A 22890-nucleotide genomic window follows, 5' to 3' on the forward strand; every position below is an offset into this window, starting at 1 on the left:
AATCCGAATGAACGAGGTGTTCTGTGGACAGAAGACTAACACATCAATGTGGATCAAGCATGGACGGGCATACGGACATCAGACAATCACCGTTCATCAGATTGAGCATATTGGCTACCGTGTTCCATGTCTACAAGACATCAAAACTCACGAGGATTAAGTTGTCTATTGACGTCAACCGAGTCCCATAGATAACTTGACTGATGATGCGCTTATGAACCATCGAAAGATGTCTTCCCCCCCAAGACTCAAAGCCTCTGCTGATAGATCGCTCCAACCTCATCTAGAAAGTCGACTCCTTCATCTTTCTCCAGCCAGAAAGCCAGCTGCAACAGAGGCTTGTGTGTCGCCAAGGTATCTAACTCGGCGGCAACGTACTTCATCACAAGTTGTCGAAGAGGGTCTGGCTTATCGTGGCTGGCTTGCATCGTATTGCCGTACACGTACTGAATCAGCGAAACAATGTCATCGGTGCGTGTAGGAAACAACTTGAAATGCGCAAGCCGGATATGCAATTCTCGAAGTGCAAGATCTTTTAGTGCTTCGATGTTCGATGCCTCTGCTGTCAGCGAAGACGTAGAGTTGCGCGTGGCACAGAAAGACGTCTTCGAAAGACACGGTGGGGTCAGTGTTCGATAGAGGAGCTGCTAGTCTCACGCCATGTCTCTTTATTGTAGGCAAGTCCTTGACAAATGCCACTTTATTGCTTTGTTTTATGTCTGAGCTGTCCTGCATGTGTTGATAGCCGCAGTGATAGCACCGAGACCAGTCTTGAAAATAGATTTGAAGGTTGCAACCCTTACACCAGTGATTGCCGGTGAGGCGTGTCTCTGCTTGTTGCATCAAGGTCTGATAGGATTTGATGTCGTTGGTATCATGAGAGTCATCTCCGTTTGGCTCCTCGCTCTCATAGACGGGACAAGAGGCCGTGTAGTACCCCGCGTACACCCATTCAATGAATCGCTCGAAAGTGGCAGCACTGACGTCTTTGATAGCCGCATATCCTTGTTCAGCTTCTTTCATTCCACCATTAACATCTTCATCGAATGTAGGCGAGAGATCGGTGATGAAGTCCGAGTGTACGGAAAAGGTTCGGTCTTCAACGATGAATTTGAAGATTTTCGAGCCGAACTTGCTGTGTCTTTGGTTAGTATCTGACCTTACTCTACCAGGCAAATTGACATACCCAAAGCCGTCGGGCATTTCAGAGGACTGGGTCGTGAGACCGACTTCTTCTTTAACATCACCCATGATAAGCTATGTGGGTATGAAAGGAAAGAGGATTGTAGCAAAGAATTTTTTTGGAATAAGTAGTGAGAGCAGACTCTTATAGTGTGGGTTTTTTAATATAATGGATTGATTGTCTAGCTAGCAAGCTGTCTAAGAACATGATGTGGGAAGAACATGAGGTGGGAGCAGAGTCGGATGCCAAGCCGGGTAGGGCTGAGCTAGGCCCAATTAGGTGATCAGACTCATCTGAGCTCCTGGAGGCCCTGCTAACAAGTAGCAAACAAAAAGCAAGTGTCGATACAAGTTACCATCAGGGGCAAGGCAGCTCGTCACGCGAGGCGTGTGAACCTGATCTCGTCTCATTCAACACATCAAAGCGTCAAGTCTCACAGTGTTTCTGTTTTGCAACCAGTCACCAATCCGCCTCTCAACACTTCGGGACATTTGAAATCTAAAGCTGAGCTCAAAGCCTCGCAGCTTCAATGAAGTAGCCTAAAAGGTCACATTCAAGTCGATTGACGACGACGAAGTACAATATATATTTTCTCGACTGAGCAATGTCAAAAATCGATGAACTTACCAGTGCTTGGTCTTTTGTCTGAAATTTTCATTATGTCGCGTTGTGCCAATTTCTGAGTGTCGCATTACCATGTGTATGCAATGAAAAGGACCCAATAGGATGAGCTTGATATCTGCCGTTGTATGGCACATAACATTCATATAAACCTCGAGGAAGTCCTCAATTATAAAACACACTTTTCATTTTCGAGCGTCCTTTCCGACCCACAAAGACCTCATCAACACCCTCTCCTGCACAGGCACCAGAAACAGCCTATCACACGCCTTCTCAATCTTCCTAAACCTTGCAAAGAGAGTACTCTCTATCCACTGCACGGTCGTTCTCTAAGGATCCTCAAGGTCAACCCCACTTGGCAGCATTCGCAAAGCCCTTAAAGCTTCCCGGCTTGTTCCTCTCATCCACATTAAATCTAGATCTAGAAATTTCCCCCAGGAACTTCAGAAAGCACATTCTGAGAATGCTCCTCCCTCGGCCAATCCCCAAACAGCGCACTCTCCGTAACATACTCAACCCAAACACGCTAGTGAGATCATTCGTCGAGCTCAAAACCACAACTGCTAGCCACATCGCTGGGCCATCGAATTGCATGCGCCCATTTCACATATCATCGGAATGGAATATGCTAATTTCTCATCTCGCCGAGCGGCTTCAAGCCTTCATCAAGGGGTAGAGGCTTGGGGTCGTTTGGAAAGGTGTGGGGGTGGGGGTAAAGCATGAGTTAGCCTCGGTCTAGGGGGTCCTTGAAGGGGAAGAGGGGGTTCGGTGGGCAGAAGAGTATAGCTGGGTTTGGGCTTAGGCGTATCAGTGATGGAGGGCGGCGGCGGAGGCGGGTTGAGGATACCAGCTCTCCCATCGCGAGCGGGCTATATAGTGCGGGTACGTAGAGGAGGAGGATTGGCGTTGAGGAGGGGAGAGCGAGTGAGTGATGCTGTGCAGCTGAATGGCACTCAACGTTCAGGGCGCAAGACTTTCTTCTCTGATGTCTTGCGGAGGCATCAAGCGGCAGTTGTGTGGTTAGCGATGATGTTTTGATAGCGCTGGAGCTGAGAGAGCATGTGTTTTGCATACGTGGACGGCTGTACGGACGAAAGATATCATCGTAGGAGAAAGGTTTCTTTGGGGAAAGAGTGGCTGTAGGTTCGACGTGGGAAAGTCCGAAGTGTTCTCGGAACTAGTCTTTATAGCCAGTTTAGGTGGCATGTGGACCCCTATAAGATTCCGTAGAGCAGGCAGGTGCTCGCCAATTTTGTGAAGAAGAAGTGGGTTTGGAGGCGATTCGTCACTATTGAACATGATTTCTCGATTCTATCTATCACGGAGGACTCTCCTTCTCACCTTGATCACTTTGGACCTAAGAAAGCCTTCTCCCTCATCTGCAATCCTACCGCGTCTTCAGCACTTTCGGCCAGTCTATTCCATTCTTCATGCCTCCAGCCTCCCGCCGACCAAGTCCATCACATCCTTCAACAACCAACCACCTTCCCCACTGTCTTCGACCATGAGATCCTGGAATTCCTCATCCTTGATCAGCATCACCAGTTCTCGTTTAATAACACGTCGGATCAATTTTCTCAGCGGCTCTTCGTTCGCCCATGCACCCCTATCATCATCCAAGTAGCTGTAAACCCATCTCACAAGCGCGACAATATCCCCGATTCTCTCTTTGTAAAGCGTGAATTTTGAAAGGGTCACGGTCAATTCATTGAGCGCGTGATCGGCAAGGATGCCGATACCTTTGGAAGCGGCAAAGATGTAGACCTGCGCGTGGTGGAGGAAGACCGGTGTGTAATTTTCTCCGGAGTGCATATTCGCGCGTACATCGGGTCGAGCGTTGTATGGTGTTCTCATAGAGGCTCCCAGATTGGATGTGTTATCTGTTGCGGATGCAAACACAGAGGCTGCAGAGGAAGATGCGGGCGTGAGATTACCGGGCTGAGGGATAGGATTGTATGGTTTTGCTGGAGAGTGTCCGGGCGGGGACATGAACGCATGTGATGTATTCATAGAGTGTGTGGATGCGAATAAAGGAGACGAGGGCGTGGGGATCCCGGCCGAAGAGACGGATGAGAGGGCTGCACTGTTGAGAGATCGTTTAGAGCCCGTTTGTTCCTCCATGATAGGTTGGGGCACGTCGTAGAAGCCTCCGTAAGCGAATTGGATAAAGCTCTCGATTGCTTTGATATCGTAGCCGTCGGTCTCCATGCCCCGGAGGATGAAAGCGCCCTGTTTTGTTGCCCAGTCCATATGATGGTGAGATCCTTTGGGGCCGAAGAAGAGTACTAGCAAATCCTGGTGGATGTAGAAGGTCCTGTCACCGGCTTTGATCTTCCATGGTTGCGACTCGAATACCCTAAAGATGCACGCGTTAGCCCTCTAGTCAGAGTTCAGCGATGGCGTTGGAGAGACACTTCATCCATTGCATCGTTGCTGTTGGAGTCGACTCCGCGGATCCTGGGTGGGAGACCGCAGCCTGGAGGGGAAGGGTTGACATCCTTGGTGGTGGATTTGAAGTGGGATGGAAGAGTGTAAAAGAGTCGGGGTGGTTGGCATTTTGTAGATCGCGCAAGTGTCAAGAGTGGCGTTCCGAGTCATTTGCCACGCTGTCTAATGGCTGCCAGTGAGCGGAGTGTCAAAGAACATGTACCAGCATTATCATCTATTGCGGAAATATCAAGTGCTGGTGCTAGTCTTGCGTAGAGGTAGTAAGCTCGCAAGGCCTTTGTCAGTTGATAGGAAAGTAATGATGTACTCTTAGGAGTTGTTGCTCGTAAGTAGTCATTTCTCTAAATGACTGGAAATTAGATGCAGGACATTAAGGGTAGAGCTTTGTGGTGTCAGCAAATTATCCTTGCTTTTTACAAATTGTCACACTCACACCTTTAGCCAAAGGCTTAGGTACAGCTTATTCCATTTCAATCTGAGATCCTCATCTCGACCTGCGCCATGAAATCTGCCAACAGTCTTCCGCCATCCTCGATTACCAGCTTCTGGAACTCATTGTTCTTCATGAATATCTCCATCTCAGATCCTACATAAACCCTGATGATCTTCCCCAATGCTTCTTCCGCGCAACCAGCAACGCTAACGTCTGTTGTATACTTGTAGGCGTATTTGATGAGAGCCACTACATCCCCCACGCGCTCCTTGTAGAGGACAAAGTTTACCAAGGTCGTGTGTAATTGGTGTAAAGCATATTGCTCCAGCTTCTTCATACCAATTGATGCCGCGAAGACGTAGACCTCAGCATGACAGAGAAAAATGTTGGTGTAATTCTCGCAGGGCAGGTTCGCCTGTGATTGAGCTGCATGTGACTGGTACATTACTTTGAACGCATGTTTCATCATCTCTTTGGATTTGGCTAGAATAGTGGTAGCAGCGGAACTGCAAGGTGTCATGACTGCTGCTGAGGAATCCGCATCGTCACTTGAGGAAATGAATGCAGGCGAAACTGTGTAGCAGCCCTCGTATGCAAATTGTAGACAGCGGGCAAAAGCTGGGTGATCATAGGCGCCATTGACCCCCTTGATCATGACGACTGCTTGCCGCTCATTGTAATCGGCTACGCGCAAGAAACGCTCAATATATTGTGGCGGATCGAAAAGCGACTGCAATATGTCGTGATGCACATAGAATGTCTCACCCCGAGCGAGGATTTTCCAGGGTTTTGACTGAAATTTCCTGTGTCCACCGTTAGTGGCGACGACGATATTCTTGGTAGTGGTAAATATCTTACCACATCGTCTGTTTCAAGACTCGCAATCTGGGGACTGTAGTACCCGAACGGTTCTTGGATGATGGAAGGAGTTTGGGAGACTACGCGGCCGTTCAAGTAGAATTGAGAGGCGCTAGTGGCGTACTGTGTCCTTTACCAGGAGGGGACATTTCATTTCTTGAACATGAAATCTCCATGTTCGACAAGTGGTTCGTTTGAACCCTCGGAAACTCACTAAGATATGGAACTGGCTGATAGTATGAGGCATCAATACCGTCTGCAAGGTTTGCAAGCTTGTGAAATGAAATGCTGACCATAATATCACGAAACTTATCCTTTCAAGGCAAGAATATGGCACGCGTGTGGCATCAGCGCCTCTCTGCCTATCACATCCGCTTCATGTCTCGCTCACTACCTCATCCAGCTTGGTGAGCTTCTTCTCGACCTCTTTCATGAACATTTCCTGTACCATATCATTCTCCCTCACCAACGTCATGAAGCTTTTATTCTTGATGATACTGCGCAGCTGTCGCCCGATGAATTCTCTCAAAACCCCGTAAAGACGGTCAGGACCTCCGGAATCCGCTGGTCCTACATGATCATACATGTACCTAAGCAGAGGGATAGTGTCGTCAATCATGGTGGGATATCCCTCGTCGAGTCTCGCGTATACCATATCCGATGCGCGCTCTTTCATCCAATCACACCCATTGTTCTTCGCGAAAACGTAGACACGCGCATGGCATAGGAGAACTTCTGTCAAGCCAAACTCCTTTGAGTTGTGTGTCGCCTGATGTTCCTCTGTCTTCGGCAAAAACGAATCGTTGAGAGATGCGCAGACGTTAGGTTCTGGCGCGTCGCTCGGTGCGACGGTGTTCGCAGAGGATGAAGAGGGAGTGAGGACAGGTGTCGATGCTTCGCTGGTAGTACCATTATTGGGACCGTTATCTGCTTCAAGCGTCAGTCGTAGCTAGCAGCGTGACGTTGACGAACCATTGGCATCGACTTTCGCATCATTAACACCACCTTGACCGCAAGCTGAGGCTTGTGACGTCGCAGCAGGGACGTAGTAATTCTGGCGGTACGCGAACTCAATGACACGGCCGAAGGTTTCTTTGTCAACGTTGTCGATAGTTGCACTTTTGGTCTCGTCGTCATACCCATCGAACATTTGTTCATATGGACAACAGAGGTCTCTGAGCATGGCCTTATGTACGCGAAACAGCTCTCCGTCAACTTTGATCCTAGTAAATCGTGAAGTGAATGGCCTGCCGCACTCATTAGCATTTGTGCCATAGTAGACAAGAGGGCATCTGCTTACGACTTGAAAGCCTTTCCCGGCTCATCAGTATGATCAAAGCAGCGAGGGAAGGGCATGTTTTGTCGAGCTTTGAGTTGATGGATGATGAGAAAGGGTGACCAAGAGGATGGGTATGAAGATGAAGAGAATGGGTGTGAAGACGATCGAAGTGTCGGAAAATGAACGCAAGTGAATGCAGTTTTGTCTACCCCGCACTTCGCCACCGTTTCGTGGTGACGATGACCTCCAATATCACAATTACGACGCGCCTCAAGAGGCTATGAGTAAACGCATGGATTGCCTGCTAAGCTGCATCAAGTGACTCTTTCTGGGCAGGCTACCTGCAATGCAAATCGCGACGACTTCAACACATTCTTTCCCTCGTCTCATCCATTATCATGTCTCTTGGCTTTCGCATCCACGAATTGTACTTGTTTTCCCGACTCTCCCCGCTGTCATCCCTCACTTTCGCTCTCCTTCTCAGTAACAACCGGTCCCTTGCCCCTCCTTCCGCGACCGCTGCCACTAGCGCCTCCACTCCCCCCTCCATTTCCTCCAAATCCCTTACCACCGTATCCTCCTCCAGCATAGCCACCACCTGCACCATAACCTCCCCTCTTACCATAGCCATCGCCTGCATAGTCCTCCTCATATCCCATCCGCTCCCCTCGTCTTCCCCACCCAGAGTCCCGTTCAAACCACGCCCAATTCCTCAGCCTCACATCCCGCATGTACTGCTGTTGCTCGGCGGGTCTCTCGCGAAAGGCGGTTGGAGTAGAGTCAAGGGGGAGGAAGAAGCGGGCGACGGCGTAGCCGCAGATGACGAGAGCGCCGGCGCCCGAGATGCAGATTATGATGATCGCGGAGGGGGGAGGACCATTCTTTGTGAAAGGAGGGGGTGGAGAAGAAGAAAGGTGATGGTGTGAGGGTGATGGATTGAGGACGTGGATGAGAACGACGCGTGGTGGTTGCTGTGGTGCTGTGCAATGAGAGGCCTTGTTGGATCTAGTGACGGCTCTGAGTGAGGGAGGTTACTAGGCCTTACTTGATGTGCTCTCCAAATCGCTGAAAGTGGGTGTGGTGGGGGTCAAATGCAGTACGTGTCTGTCCTGATGGTGGTTGATGAGTACTGTACTGTCTTCAAGCCTTGGACTGTCAAGTGGCTTACTTGAGAAGGAGCGATCTTGGACTTATCCGCATCTAAACGGAATTGACTTGCGGACTCGAGTTGTGGGAAGAGAAGATGGCGTGGGATATTTGACATGTTTATGGTTCTCATCAGATGCAGGTACCGCCGATATACGAGGTTCCTTCCACGACGAGGGTGCAATTGAGATGCTGTGATTGGCTGCTTCCGGAGCTTCGTACCCTTAACCTCTTTTGGCCTAGTCTTGGAAAAGGGGGAAGGTCCGAAATGCCGCAGTACACGAGAAATGGGGCCAGACGATGCGCAAGGTACATCCTGGTAAGATCAGGCAGCAGCATTGTATACCCCAATGATTCCTGTGAAGAGAGCTGTGAGTTCTGATTGAAGAGCAAAAGTATTCGCTACCTTCGGCGTGAAGATCAGCCACTCGCAGCCGGCAGATCGCATGCTTATTCAGACGTGGAATACTTGAAACCGACGAGTCCAAGTGCCTCTTCTCCTCTTACCACCCTGACTGTCCAAGCGATTGCAGACTGCCAAGAAGGGGGCAGCATAAGCGTGACGGCTTCCACAATTTCACGACCTCGGTTCTTAGCCCACCACTCATCATTGATGCTGTGAAGGAGGAGAGCGTAATGGGTCAAGATGACGAGCGCCATCGGCTCCTTTTGCTTCAATGCTGCCACGTAATGCTCAGATGCCCTCACTGGCCAGATCGTAACAAGTGTTGGTTCGCTCGCGATGTTGTAGTACGTCTCGTAGATAATCTTCAGCTCGTGGATGGTTCTGTGATTAAGTGTCTTGGAGAGCTGTTTTGCTGTTCTGTTGGTCGACGAGGCGCTTCAGGTCTGCAAACCTCGTGTTCAAGTTGTCAGCGAGCGGCTGGCTAGGCGGGTCGAAATCGTATCCCGTGGTTGGCCCAAGTCGGCCCCCTAGAATCCAGCCGAGCGCGCTTTGTAATACTGTGTGAATGCCACGTAACAAGACGAAAAAGTCTGTGATGTGGTCAATAGAGGAGAGTACGTCCTCTGGTATGGAGCATGGTAAAGTAAACGCTATCATGGCAATGATGCCGGAGGTAGCGAAGAGGGCATCGCAATTATCTTGGGTGACTTGCTGAAAGGCAGGGATGGAAGTAGCTAGAGCAAGGCTTTGATGTCTTCTTGCTTTCATTTCCCAGAGTCTTGCATTCCCTTGGTTCGTGTGCATTAGACGTACTGCAGCCAGACCGAGAAGAGCATGCATCAGATACTCGTGAGATTGAGCTTCTGCAGGGCTGGTCAACGGGGGAGCGCCTTGGGATACGAATAATGATCACCTTCGACGTAGACGTTCTGCCATATTTCCCGTACGGTGGGTCTTGTCGATAATGATTGTGAGGCTGTTGAAACGTAGTGGTTGAGTAATTCGAAGTTCTGGTAGGCCAGGTGTGTGATACTTCGTTGGCCAGTTGTCGCAGTGATGTTGGGTGAGCGTAGCTCTTGTGGATTCTTCAGACCAGTAAAGACTTTTCTAGAATCATCTATCCTGCTTCCGAAAACAGAAAGCTCAAGCGTTGAAGTATGTGGGGTCGGTAGGGCTAGCGTAGATAGCCCAGGTGGAGACAGTGGGCTTGAGGTATCCGTCTTTTCGTCTGAAAAGTCGAGTAAAAAGCTGCAGGAAGCCTTGCCATGTCGAATACACTTGCGGCAACTCGGTAGAGCTCCATCGCACTACACAGCCTATCAGCCGGTGACTACCATCACTTCTCTTCAGTCCGGCCTTGCGCATCTCCAGTATAAGAGACCACTGACACTTGATGAGGGAGAAGTATGGTACCTTTACCTTCCGTTTCTTGCATTGAGTACAACCGGTACGCGTTTTTGGGTGCGAACGTCTTGAAGGCATCTATCTTCGGGTCTAGCTATCGGTAAGGGAACTCTTCATGCCTTTCCCGGCCGCGCACACATCGTGATGGTCCACTGAATAGCTGCAACTAGAGACGCAGTATCTCCACGACCGCGAACGTTGCAGCATCTCGTTCAAAGACGGCATCGCGACTTGTTGATGTAATGAAGAAATGACCGAGGGAGCTCTTAAGTCCGCTCGGATCTAGAGTGAGAGTGGACTAGCGTACGAGAGCCGCTAACTCTTTCAAGCTAGCCGCCGTTACCTCTGCCAAGCCTCTCCTGGGGCATGAATCTTCATTTTCAATATTCTTAACTCCTCAACCTGTACCTCATTCTGCTGCACAGCGAGGGCGACTTCAACATAACCGTGTGTTGGATCTTCCGATGGATCTGCCAAGTATCTCACCCTGAAACGTCATTTCGAGAGGCTTTGCCAAGTGCGCAGTCTAGGGTAGCAGACTGTCTTCGCGCACGTGGAAGTTTCGTTTGGTCTAACAACGGTTGCAGCAAGCAGCGGATCTGCAATGAAGAGGGCACTGTTTCTGACTAGGGCATATCCCACGCCTGCCGGTCAGCCGTGATATATCTTTAGCAATTTATTGAGAAGAGACGGGTAGACGCCAAATAGGCGCAACTTCGAAACGGCATGTCTTATTTTAGAACATGGACCTCAAAGCGACAAACTCGCGGAGCAGCAATTCTAAGGAAGCTCTGAGGACGATACCTCTACATGGGGGATAATGTTGGTATAGGCAGCTATTATCACGGAAAAGGAACCTGTTGGAGGTACTCACACCGGTCTCCGCGTGGCGTCGAATCGAGGGACGCACTCATTTGCGGCTATAAGCGATACAAGACATTCTCGGTCCTGAAACGCATGCAAACATGCATTTCAGAAGCTCTGATGCATATCTCGCCTACAAGCGCGCACCTCAGACGTCGTTCATTCGGATCTTTCCCCACAGAGCAGGAGCATCGCTCGGCGGGAACTTACCGAGCCACGCAATGTACCTGAAGGGGCCATTTAGCAAGGTACTGACCGGAGAACTTCACACGGGCTATCTGCAACCATGAGCATCCGAGTCTTACATCTCGGACCCCACGATGGACCTCAAAAGCTTCCTCATCCCAACGCTCTTGAACTGTTTCAACTCAGCCTGGCGCGACGTCTGTTACTTTCCTATTCATTGGAGATTGTCCTCTTTCTCTTGTCTCTCTCGTATGTCCGTAGCTTCGACAAAACTTGACTTCCCTTAGTGCATCATATATCAAGTACACTCAACATGCATCGATCACGAAGTCTATTATTGCTCACAGTACTGCTGTGCCGACAATGTGTCGCTAGTCCAATGGAAGCTGCTTGGGGCAACTGTGGGGACTATTCACAGACGTCCGCAGATGGCAGAGTCCAAGGCGCAGATCCTGCAAAACAGTGCCCTGCTGGATATCAGTGCACAAAAGTCAATGACTGTGCGGACCACTCCTTTCACAAGCCTGATGAAGGGATTCGCGGACATGACTGCTGACGTATATCAGGGTACTGGCAATGCGCGACCGGTGGTGGCCAAGCCGCTGGCAGCGGCTCGAATAGCACCAGTCAAAGTCCTGACCCATCGTCGCTTGATCAAGGAGGGTCTGGGAGCGTTTCGAGTAGCGTAGCAAACTCATCTCCGTCACCTTCAACTCAATCTCTCTCGACAAACAGTACTAGTGATGATGACAGGTCAAGGAAACTGATGGAGACGGAAAACCTCGGGGACAATTCTACCGAAAGCGCTTCCGGTACAGGCGACTCAGGAAGTGGCACAGGCACAGGCACAGGCACAGGCACTGGTACAGGAAGCTCCAGTGCTGCCAGTTCGGGTGCTGCTGGTACAGGCAGTGGATCTGGAACATTCAGCAGACCCGCTCAATTCTTACAGTTGTCCAGTAGCACTGGAACTGGTAGTACTGGATCTGGCAATACAGGATCTGGCAGCACAGGCACTGGTAGCACAGGAACAGGCGCAACCAGTAGTCTAGGCCAGACATCTGGAAGCTTCAATTCTGACGGTCAATGGACTGGCAATTTTGCCGGGCCAGGAAACTCCGGATCCGCCGGCAGCATTGTCAACAACTCGACAGTAAATGCAGACGGAGAATTCGAGGGGACTGCAACGAGTTCGGTAAGCCTGACACCTGCCTTAAATTCCCTTAACACTGACCTGACATCCTCCGCCTAACAGCATTACATGATCGACTCTTCCTTCACCGGCTCCTGTGGCTGCCAAGGAACTGATTGGCAAGCCCCCGCAACAGGGAACCTGCGCTCCGCAGCCGTAAACACAGACTTCTATGGCGGCGACACCGACAAGTGCGGCACAATGTGCGGCAAATGCTTCAAACTCACGAGTTCGGGAGGAGCGCCTGACGGGCAAGGCGCGCCTGCCGGTCAACCGAAGACTTCGATGTATGTCCGCATTACGGATTCGTGTCCCAAGTCGTCAAATCAGCAGTGGTGTATGGCGCCAAACGCGTTCGGGTTTTCTCAGCATTTCGATATTGCGATGGTGGGGTATGGGAACCCACCTTTGGATTGGGGTGAGTAGTATCCCTTTTGCCGACTTTTCCGGGGTTTGGAGAAGACTGACACCAGATGTCAGATAACCCGATCGTACACTATGTATCGATGAACTGTTCGAAGGCGGTGGAGGAGGCTGGGCAGGTCAGTGGTACAGCGACGTCAGCACCAGCTGTCGGTGGTGTCGGCACGAGTCGAAAAAGGAGTCCGCAGGCTGTAAAAGCTGGCGTGGAGATCACGGGGACGGGTCCGTTTGCTAGCTATTCTACCTGTCGGTGCGCGAAGCCTGGAGAGTCTTGAGACTTACATGAACGATTGCGACCAAGTATTGCATGGGAGGCAGAGGCGGCGGAGAAATCGCCAGAAGGACTGCCGTCAATGGCGCCAGTCATGGAAGAGGGGCATTTGTATAGTAAAACAGCGTTGATACCCATGTCAACATACTTCCAAGCACCACTTTATCAGCATGATTGAGCGCGCTGTTACTAGTGGTGGCCACAATGAATATACAATCAAGGAGAGAATCCTCTTCATTCGATTGAAGGCATCACCGCCATGGAAATGCGCTAGTCGGATATAGACCAGCTCCCTTTTGCCAAGAAAATCCATATCTTTCTCTTTTACGCGTCTCAATCTTCATCCTTCATCCTTCAACCCATCAAATCTCCGCCAGTAATTATTGACATTACTATGAACAGGATCTATGTCTCGACACACACTCCTTGACACCTCAATCCACATCGTCGAGAAGCAGAAGCCAATGCGGCGTCAGAGACTACGCCTCACCCTTTATGTTTCGGCTTAGGCTCATGCCCCCTTCGATTCGGAGACTGAGGACATGCCATTGACGAGTATTGACAGAGTCTTCGTGTGAAGACAATTCTCAAGTGAGGGTAGTGCGGATCTTGTCACCATCAAATTGCAGCTGAGTGCTTCCAAAGCCGCGTCTAGAATGAAAGTTTTGCTAAACAGAGACCAAATTGAGAAGAAGGAAAGCGTGGCGACGATGCAATCTTATCTGTGGGTCTATGAGGCTTATGTCACGACTGATCAGGCCAAGCACATGGCCGTACACTTTGCTAATGCCCATCGCTTGTTTTACGTGCCGGCCCTTGGGCCTCGCCTCGAGGGACCGCAACCATACCGAAGGACTTACGCAATATGATCCTGATAATTTTGATCTCCAGCCTGTCCGATTGGTTGAGACCTGACTGTACGCATCATTACCTCTTGTTTTCTTGCCTTCTCCACCTCTATTGCGTGCAGAACGTGTTTCACATGCAATGCATACGGTACAGATGACCGGAACAGTGGCCAGGCTCCACAGTCGTCATGCTTTATACCTGCACAAAAGGTCTTCCTTATCCCTTGTTTCGTTTTCTCCTCCATCACGACGCTTGCAGGCAAGCCTAAGATCAATTTATCTCTTCCTTCGAAGTCTTTCTCCGTTCTTTAGGAAAACGAGATCATCTTCCCTGAAGATGTACGCGAAATGGAGGGTACTCTTCCCCATCATCTTTCTCCAAGCCACACTCCCTCTTAGCCAGCAACAAGAACAATGCAACGTCCGAAATGGAGTCTCATTCACGGCCTACGGATGGCCAGATCCGTCGCAGCAACTGACAGCCTTCTCATGCGACGGCACCAAGAAGCTTGATACAAATGTTCCCACTCCGATTGACGGGGATGGCTCGTACCAGAAGCCGTACTCGGCAGCTGCTGTCGCTGGTGGAAGCATCTTCCCGGACTGCGCTACGGTCTATATACCATATCTTCGAAAGTATTTTAGAGTAGTTGATCATTGTGGATCATGCCGTAAGCCTCATCTTCGTACCCCAGTACTCAAAAAGCACCACCGACTAAATTTCAACAGCATCCACTAGACTCGATCTTTATATCGCGAACTTCAACTCCGACGTGGGACAGCACTCCTGCGAACTAGCGTTCGGCAACTTCCCCGGCGCCAATGTCGCTGTGGTCGGAGCATCCAATGGCTTCAAACCCAACAGTGCGTACTTTATCTTCTCATGCTCCACTTTCTGGATTATTCCATCTCATCGACTCACTTCTTCACCTAACAGCCTCCCCTCTCTTCGACTCCGGCACAAAACAATGCCACGATGCCACCTCCTCATCCCCCCTCGTCTACCCAGGCGATCAATCCAGCGCCACTTGCTCCGGCGGCTCTTCGACCACAGAAGCCTCCACCGACGACGACACCAACGCCAACACCGCCAATACCAAGGCACTCGCTGTCAATAATGATCAGTCGGTGGTACCTGACGACACACTAACGCAGACTTCGAGTGTGGAGAGTGATCAGACAGCCGCTACGGGTATTGTGGAAGGAAGTTTAGGCAATGGGGTGATGCGGAATGCGGTGGTGGATGAATCGTTAGTGACGACGACGAGTACCGGGACGGCCGCGACGGCTACAGCGACAGGGACGGGGCAGAAGTGCTGGGTCAAGCACGGGAAGACGAGGTGTATACCGTGGCCGCCGAGGAGGCCATGGAGGGGTAGAAGAGAAGTGAGGGAGGAAGCAGAGGGGTTTGAGTGGTAAAGTAGCTCGCTGGCTAGAAAATTTGACAGCTTAAGAAGTTTGAGGCTTTGTTTGGTGATATATAGCTAGTGGTGCTATTGGTGCCATTGTTGGTGCTTCATTCAATTCAAATCTACGGTGATACCGAGGGAGCTTTGTTCGACATTTGTGATTGGATCTGGACTTGGGTTTGTGTGCTGTCTTCTGGTGGAAATCCTCGACACCGGTCGAGAGATGTCACGAGCAAAAGAAATCTCACACTCACACATCATTGATGACACCCGAGCCTGTTCTGATGTGACTTTCAATCTCTACTTTATCTCACTCAGAGTTTTGAACCTTCTCCTTCATCCACATCTCTATCCGTGCCCAAGACAACATATCTGCGAATATGGCTCCACCTCAAGGGTCCCTCCAATACACATCGCAACCCTGCAAAATCGTCGTCGGCAACACACATTTCTACATACACCAAGAGATTCTGGATAAATTGGCCATGTTCATGTTAGATCTATCTGCCGACTTCGACACAACTGGAGAGGCTGTCATCGACTTGCACGGCATCGACGTCGACGGCTACGATATCGCAGCCGTCGGGCGCTTCGTCGAATTCCTATACAAAGGGTCCTACACTATCCCCGACCCCAAACCCGAAGACGGCGAAAACAACAATGCGCCGACCCCACCAGCCTCCACTTTCTCAACACCGCATGACAGTCCCGACCGAGACAGTCTCTCCCAAAACCCCGACGCGGCGATGAGCCCTCGCATCAACTCCCAAGACACCGCCATAACATCTTACACGCAAAAGCAACGAATGGGTGCTCCATCTCACCAACCGCACAAAGACTGCACTAACGTCCTATTCTGTCACGCCCAAGTCTATATCTTCGCGGTCCGCAACGATGTCGAGGATCTGCGGTCTACGCCGCGCAGCAGGTTCTTAGTATCTTGGAGAATAGGATGAGTGAGGATGGGGATGGGGATGGGGATGGGGGTGGGGAGGGGGAGAGGGTTGTCCGAGATACGGTGGCGCTGGTGAGGTTTTTGGGGGTTTATGCGAAGGATCGCGCGGATGGGCTGAAGATGGGGATTGTGAAGATGGCGGGGGCGGGGGCGGGGAGGAAATCGGAGGGGTTTGTGGGGGATAAGCAGTTTCAGAAGGTGTTGGTTGAGGATGGGGGGATTTGTTGAGGGGGTTTTTGCGTGAGGTTAAGGGTAAGCTGACGCAGAGTCGAATTGCGAGTTGAGGTGTTCGTGAGTGGTTGGGTTTGTTAAGTATGAGTTCTGAATGGACATGATCGAGAAAAATGATGCTTCATTTGTTGGGATCATAGCTATATTTGTCGATATCTCGCGGTCAGTATGTATTTAAAGTCAATTTCCCCTTGGCACGGCAAGCATGCCTCGGATATCTGTGAAGTGAATGAGTCAGGCCGTGCCCATCGCTATGCTGCAAAGGACACTCTTCGAGATGTCGACGTGTCAGACGTGAACTCACGCCTATGAATTGATCGGAAACTTGACACAGTATAAATGATGTCATGGCAGAACGATGTTATACGACACCATTGACACTCGAGTTCGTTAGCGTCCGTTTACCTTCCTTTCAAGGCCCGAAGTCTTGATCTTTCCTCCAACCACTCTCTTATCCGACTAGCCAGCTACCAACATGCCTTCTTACAGTGCGAAGAATCCGTATGAGTCGCCGCCTTGGAAGATCATCGCTGGCGGTAAGACTTTCTACATTCATGCCGAGAAGCTCTTCAGCGTCTACCCTGAACATAGATTCGATAGATGGGACCCGGCAACAGCAGAGGCGTTTATCGACTTGCAAGGCATTGATATCGATGGGTTCGATCATACAGCTGTCGCATGTTTCATTGAATACCTTTACACAGGCTCCTACACCGTCAAAGGGATGACAACAAAGGCTGCAGAAATCAAGAAACCGGCCACGCGAAACTCGAACCCTGCGACAGGCAGTCATTCACGAGTCAAAACTTGTGTCCTCAACACTCAACCTGGAGGACCGGACACGCCTATAATGAGACCTGCAAGCAACAGTACAGACTTCTCATCCTCGCCCGCTTCAGTCTGGACCCCTTCCAGTGGTAGCTCATTCAATCTACCTGAAGATGCTGATGCGACGATGAGAGGTCTCCCCAGCTCTTCTACCACAAGTCAGACATGGAACACCGATATCGATCAAGACAACCTTCCGGCAGTCGAGAAGAAGCTACCCCACGAAGACAGCACCAGGATTCTGCTGACTCACGCTCAGGTTTACCTCTTCGCAACGAAGAAAAGTATCGAAGGCCTGGGAGGGTACGCCTCGAAACAAATATGGGAAGTATTGAAGGCCCCAGTGCCCCGCAACGAATACGTCGGAAACATGGTGGCGCTTGCGAGGTTTCTGTGCAGACATAAAGGTTATGGAGATGCATTTCGGCATCAACTCGTTCACAATATGGGGGCCCATGTGAACTATTTCTTAGGAAACGAGGAGTTCCAAAAGCTGATGATCGAAGATGGCGGGGTCATGTTGAAGCAATTCTTGTGGGAGGTTGAGCTGAAGCTCTCAGCCTAGATTGGGCGTATGCTGGCACCAGGAGGCAAAGATCAGAGTCAGGCAATGACGAGTTATTGAGCTTGCTATGCATAGGGTCTGAATGGAAAAGACCTCTATATTGAGACTACCTCAAATTATTGTTTGATAGGCAAGCTAAAGCACGAACAAGGGCGGTGGATAGGCAGCCATGGCAGCTACAGTAGCCACATCATGCAGTGAAAGACTTTTGATCACCATGAGATGCCTGCCGCTTGCAACAGACCATCGCAGAAGGCCCAATTCAGAAACTGGTGGGCTTGAGTAACACCATGTAGCAAACAAACAGACACTCGCACTCGAATTGCCACATCAACAAATGCTCCCCTTCTCCTCCCAGCAAAGCCCAAACTGAACTCCAAGATCCTGCTCTCCATAACATCCTCCCACACTATCTAAGAGCTCCTTACTTTCTTCCCCAGCAACATCAGAACTTCTCTATTCGCCACCAAAGTCTCAATCCCAGCCCCCTCCACATGAAGTCTCACAACCTTCCTTCATATATTATCTACCTAGAGCCTACGCCCTCCCTCCACCCCCTCACTACCTCATCTTCATCTCTTTCTAGTCTCCTTAGACAGGTATGAATACCGCAAAAGTACCACGACATCACCTAGCCCACCCCCACTCCCCCAACCCCCGTCTCCTTTCCCCCACCTTCTGCTTCAAAAACTTGAACAGTGCTAAACTAGTACGTAATCCAAGCACTGCGTATCCTCCCAGACTCTTCACCCCTCCCCCTCAACCCTGGTGGGATGATTTGTCAGGCGATTTCGTAAGCTTGGGCGTGCGACGGGCTGGATGACACGTCAAGTGAGCAGGATTGATGTGAAGAGGATGTAAAGTAAAGGAAAGTGTGGAGTTTGTGGCTGGTTGGTGCGTCCATGGTGGGTTGGGGTGGGGTGGGGTTGGGTGGGCGAGTGGGAGGGGGTTTGTTGATATCTGCTATGAATTCGCAGGAGGAGATGATAGCGAATGTGTTTGGTGGGGTGGGAGGCAAGAAAAAAAGCATTGTAAGTCAGCTTTCGAAAAAGCACGATGTCAAGATAGAGGCTTGTGGGACTTGGTTTCTGTTGATGAATTGATGGCAGGCATGTCCTTCGATACTCCGTTCGGCACTGGCTACAAGGTAATTGGATGTATTGGAAGCTCGTTGTCTTCTCCAATTTCTGCGCCACCTTGACTTCTGTATCGTTCTGTAGTGGTGTCTGTTCGTGTGTGGTCAGATTATGATGTGGATGCGTCATGATTGGGTTGTGTTGGGATTCACTTGCATTTAGTAGTGGCTACGGCACTGTTGAGAAGATTTTCCTCAGATCTCTGGAGGCCAAGGTCAGGTATTGTCCTCTTTTGATGTTTGTCTAGTGTAAGTAGCTAGTTTCCTGATGCTCCACCCTTTCTTCACAACTATTCATCTCAATCTGTTCCCACCAGCGATCCCATCTTTGGCATCATTTCTGGAATACATGCATGTGATGCTCTTGTCAAGATGCAACCTACAGCTCAATCCTCTTCCCAACCTGTTCCAGAAAATCCTTATACAACTCCTCATTCTCTTGCACCAGCGCTTGAAATCTGCATCCTTGATCAAGACCTCCAACTCACATCCAATGTACTCTTGCATGCAATCCTTGATGGTATCTGCACTGGCGGCTTGGTCCCCATCGTGGCCATACACATACCTCAACAAGGTTACCACATCCCCCACCCGCTCTTCGTACAATTTGAAGGACGCCAGAGCAGCGCGGAGCTGCGATAGAGCGTATATCTCGAGCTTGTAGATACATTTTACGGTAGCGAATATGTAGACCTGAGCGTGGGCGAGGAAAATCTGGGTAAAATCTTCATTTGGATGGGTGTTGACGCGAGGGCCAGGTGGTCGAGATGCGTAATTCTTGCCCAATGAGGAGCGAGCTTTTGCGTTGAATGCTTCTTTCAGAGTCTGTTTGTTAGACTTTGGAAGGGCTGATTTGGGACTTTTTACTTTGAGACGATAGCTCGTCGTGACAGAACTTGTAGGTGTCACGATTCGTGTTGCTGAGCTTGGGGTGGTGTTGGTATCGCTTGATGCAGATGAGCACGAAGCGGGCGGCGGAGACTTGGATTGGTTCGCACAATAACCAGAGTCGTGACCCTTGGGCTCGGCATTTGAGACATCCATCGCGCGGATTTGGGTTCCTTGCCCACCTTGAGTGTCATCTATCTTGGGTTCTGGCACATTGTAATAGCTTGCATAGGCAAACTGGATAAGTCGCTCTACCGTCGCAGCATCGTAGCCGTTGGGGACCTCCTCAGGATATATGTAAACTAGTCCCCATTTAAGACTACCGCCGTCGAGTAATCTTCCGATGTGACTCTCTTTGTCTTCACAAAGTTGAAACAGTATATCCCTATGGATGCCGAAAGTTTTCTCAGCAATCGCGAGGGTACATATGTACGAATCGTATGGACTGTGATCAGGATCAGGATTGTTAGCATATAGTTGATTGATTGCAATACCTTGAAGACGCCATGCTCGTACTTCGAGCCAGAGATAATCTTTGAAGATCTGGACTGAAGTCGTAGTATGTGGGGAGGAGATGATGGAAGCTTTACCAGAATGGCCGAAGTATTATAATATCGCTCAAGACAAGGGTAAGTCTGACGTCATTGCTGGCCTCGAGTGTCAGTGGCCAAAAAGACATGCACGCATGACTTTTTCCGAGTATGTGCTTACATGATGTGGCCAATTACGTGAGAGTTCACTGTGTCAAGGATGCCTTCACACATGACCTCTCAACAGACGAGAGGGAACCCAGAGTCACGGCCTCGAATCATGCCGAAAGGAATGTGTAGGCAGGTTTTCGAGTGGGGGATTGTGCGAGAGCAAAGCAAGTCCCATCTTCGTAGTTGTCTTCTAGTCGTCTATGTAGGTCTTCAGTATGTCTACATCCTTTGCGGGTACTGCGTGCGGGCTAGATGTGTCACGTGCAACCATGACATAAGCCGCCTCAGTCCTCATTGTTCGGATCTCCGTACTCAGAGGGCGATTATGGACTGGACGAATCTCAACTTTCACCCCCAACCTCGGAACAAAGCAAGAACAACCACAAAGCTCGTGACACTTGAGGTACCATGGGAATGTACCATATATTTATCCACGACCGCTCATCTTTACCTTCTTAAAGAAACGACCATGGACGAGCTTCCCACTGAGCTTGTGGACATCGTTGTCAACCATTTGGTCGCAGGTCCCAATGTTGACCTGACCGATGCATACCACCTTTCTCTCACCAACAAACGCCTACACGGCATGATCTACCCAGATATCTCCCTTCGTGTCCATGCCATCATTACGAAGATGTTCCACCCACCCTGGGACTTGCCACCGCACCTCTCAAAAAAGCTACTACATCGTGAAACCTTCTCTCCGCTCTGGCAACTCTACGATTATTACGTCAGTATCATCCAATTGCCGGAGGATCTTCAACGTCTAGCCGTAAAGATTACAATATCGAAAGATCCTGTCGCTTTCCCATTTCGTAAGCGAGCCACATACCGGCTTTCTTCTCTCAATCCGGAAGTGTACGAAGTGTGCCCGTTGTGGCAAAGACTACATGCGGAGTCCCGGACGGATGCGATGAACGATGTGAAAGCAAGGATCGAGGGGCTGAAATTTAGTATTCTAGAGGGCATGTGCTGGCGTCGGCAGCCATTGATGGCGCTGAGTTTGGAGCTAGCTGCAATCTGGAATGGTTTGGACTTGAGGTATGATAGGAGGACGAGGAAGCTGATCATCGAGCGCAAGAAGACGAAGTAGGAAGGTTTGACTTACGAGGTGGAGAATGGCTATCAGGAATTTTTAGAGTTTCTATCAGGGCGAGGAAGTCCGCGAGAGGAATTCCTAAAGAGTTCAGAATCAGCATGCGGCATCTCAATTCGACTCAGCTTCTCGCGATCTGGTATGGGAAGCTTGCGTAGTTTGCATATAGCTTTTTGGATAAATTCACAATGAGAAATGAAGTCTGTGTTCATAGCACTGACCAGTGAAAGGCAGAAATCTATTGTTCACAAATGCAGGCACGATATGTGTCACAGGCAGGGTCGTGCATTGTTTTGTGTCACCTCTAGAACAAAGCCGTGAGGACATCCTTGTCACACTTAATCACTTTTCCATATCCTATTAATTTTCTCCCTAGACCGAGGATTCTCTTCGCCAACAACGCTCGACATGGCTGCCTCCTTGTCAAAACCAACCACCACCATGGACAGCCTTCCCAACGAGATTCTCTTCGGCATTGTCGACAATCTAATATCATGTGAAAGTGAAAACCTCTTAGACACGTTCCATTTATCTCTTACCAACAAGCGCCTGCACGAAGTGGCCGACTGCGCCTTATCCAAACGCATCTTGAGCATCCTCAAAGACGTCCCCGCTCCACCCTGGCAAACACCTCTGCGCCCGACTTTAGTTCCCGAGAGCTGTAACGTATCAAAGTCAAAGCTTCAGGTATTCTATGACTACTACATCGCCATCATAGCGCTAGACAAAGAGATCCAGCCTATAGCAGTACAACTTACGGCACCGAAGAGTCCTATGGTCGTCACTCATGAGATAGACTCAGAAGACGTTGAAGAAGTCAGAAAGGTTGTGGACTTGGTTCATGAGGCGTCCGTATTGTGGCGAGACCTTGAATATGCTGATCCCACACATCAGTTCCTTGGATTTGTAAGAGATATGGATGCCGGGTATCTTTCGTGGGATGATTGGTTTCACTGGCGCTGGAGGCCAGAGTTAGGGATGGGCATGGATTTGGCAGCGATGTGGAGCGATTTTCGAATGAGGTATGTCAGGAAGACACGTAATCTGATCATGGAGCGCACAAAGAGGGACAAAAATCCCGTGAATTAGGAGACGAAATCATTATGAGTATGAGTGGCACAATTGGGAATTACAAGATTGATAATTCCATGTGCCAGGCTATCAAGCACGCTCAGTCACTGGGAAACAGGATCAGAGTCAGATGACCAATCTATTGACAAATGCATGTTCTCATGAGATTCTCCGTACGACCTCAACAGGCTAATAATATGCATGCACAAGGCGCGTTTTGTACTACGATAAACCCATAAATACTTCTTGCTCTCCTTCTTCGACTCTCTCTTCCTTTATCCTACACAACCTTCATCCTCAACCACAATGAACGCCCTACCCACAGAACTCATAGCGCTCATCACCACGCACCTCTCCACATCCTCATACAACCCTCTCACAGACCAACTCAGCCTCTGCCTCACCAACCGGCGAATCTCATCCATAGTCTCTCCTATGCTAGCGCTTCA

At 49.9% G+C, this 22890-nt stretch overlaps 10 protein-coding genes across 10 annotated transcripts; 5 read left to right on the forward strand and 5 right to left on the reverse strand.

The window, feature by feature from the left end:
• Window positions 1–248: 248 nt before the first annotated feature.
• KY384_003472 (uncharacterized protein) lies at window positions 249–1251 on the reverse strand (the record flags this gene model as incomplete). The annotated part of the gene is made up of 3 exons (XM_044811986.1): window positions 249–562; window positions 804–1135; window positions 1187–1251. 3 exons carry the CDS (start codon window positions 1249–1251, stop codon window positions 249–251), a joined length of 711 nt encoding a protein of 236 aa, XP_044671119.1.
• A 1981-nt stretch (window positions 1252–3232) lies between these two features.
• Window positions 3233–4054, reverse strand: KY384_003473 (uncharacterized protein; the record flags this gene model as incomplete). The annotated part of the gene is made up of 1 exon (XM_044811987.1): window positions 3233–4054. One exon carries the CDS (start codon window positions 4052–4054, stop codon window positions 3233–3235), a length of 822 nt encoding a protein of 273 aa, XP_044671120.1.
• A 668-nt stretch (window positions 4055–4722) lies between these two features.
• Window positions 4723–6693, reverse strand: KY384_003474 (uncharacterized protein; the record flags this gene model as incomplete). Its single annotated transcript, XM_044811988.1, has 3 exons — window positions 4723–5478; window positions 5935–6470; window positions 6516–6693. 3 exons carry the CDS (start codon window positions 6691–6693, stop codon window positions 4723–4725), a joined length of 1470 nt encoding a protein of 489 aa, XP_044671121.1.
• Window positions 6694–8761: 2068 nt separating this feature from the next.
• KY384_003475 (uncharacterized protein) lies at window positions 8762–9677 on the reverse strand (the record flags this gene model as incomplete). Its single annotated transcript, XM_044811989.1, has 3 exons — window positions 8762–9162; window positions 9288–9594; window positions 9651–9677. The coding sequence occupies 3 exons, from the start codon at window positions 9675–9677 to the stop codon at window positions 8762–8764; spliced, it is 735 nt and encodes a 244-aa protein (XP_044671122.1).
• Window positions 9678–11256: 1579 nt separating this feature from the next.
• On the forward strand, window positions 11257–12438 carry KY384_003476 (uncharacterized protein; the record flags this gene model as incomplete). Its single annotated transcript, XM_044811990.1, has 3 exons — window positions 11257–11513; window positions 11582–12023; window positions 12084–12438. Coding segments are annotated over 3 exons (1054 nt in total), but the record flags the coding sequence as incomplete, so codon positions are not given.
• Window positions 12439–15351: 2913 nt separating this feature from the next.
• Window positions 15352–16154, forward strand: KY384_003477 (uncharacterized protein; the record flags this gene model as incomplete). Its single annotated transcript, XM_044811991.1, is given in 2 exon segments — window positions 15352–15906; window positions 15918–16154. 2 exon segments carry the CDS (start codon window positions 15352–15354, stop codon window positions 16152–16154), a joined length of 792 nt encoding a protein of 263 aa, XP_044671124.1.
• Window positions 16155–16632: 478 nt separating this feature from the next.
• Window positions 16633–17550, forward strand: KY384_003478 (uncharacterized protein; the record flags this gene model as incomplete). Its single annotated transcript, XM_044811992.1, has 1 exon — window positions 16633–17550. The coding sequence occupies one exon, from the start codon at window positions 16633–16635 to the stop codon at window positions 17548–17550; it is 918 nt and encodes a 305-aa protein (XP_044671125.1).
• A 1429-nt stretch (window positions 17551–18979) lies between these two features.
• Window positions 18980–20081, reverse strand: KY384_003479 (uncharacterized protein; the record flags this gene model as incomplete). Its single annotated transcript, XM_044811993.1, has 2 exons — window positions 18980–20018; window positions 20068–20081. The coding sequence occupies 2 exons, from the start codon at window positions 20079–20081 to the stop codon at window positions 18980–18982; spliced, it is 1053 nt and encodes a 350-aa protein (XP_044671126.1).
• Window positions 20082–20743: 662 nt separating this feature from the next.
• On the forward strand, window positions 20744–21367 carry KY384_003480 (uncharacterized protein; the record flags this gene model as incomplete). The annotated part of the gene is made up of 1 exon (XM_044811994.1): window positions 20744–21367. One exon carries the CDS (start codon window positions 20744–20746, stop codon window positions 21365–21367), a length of 624 nt encoding a protein of 207 aa, XP_044671127.1.
• A 444-nt stretch (window positions 21368–21811) lies between these two features.
• Window positions 21812–22459, forward strand: KY384_003481 (uncharacterized protein; the record flags this gene model as incomplete). Its single annotated transcript, XM_044811995.1, has 1 exon — window positions 21812–22459. One exon carries the CDS (start codon window positions 21812–21814, stop codon window positions 22457–22459), a length of 648 nt encoding a protein of 215 aa, XP_044671128.1.
• Between the last annotated feature and the right edge of the window lie 431 nt (window positions 22460–22890).

This window comes from Bacidia gigantensis (genome assembly GCF_019456465.1).
Source record: "Bacidia gigantensis strain McMullin 20006 chromosome Unknown contig_180, whole genome shotgun sequence".
NCBI lineage: Eukaryota > Fungi > Ascomycota > Lecanoromycetes > Lecanorales > Ramalinaceae > Bacidia > Bacidia gigantensis.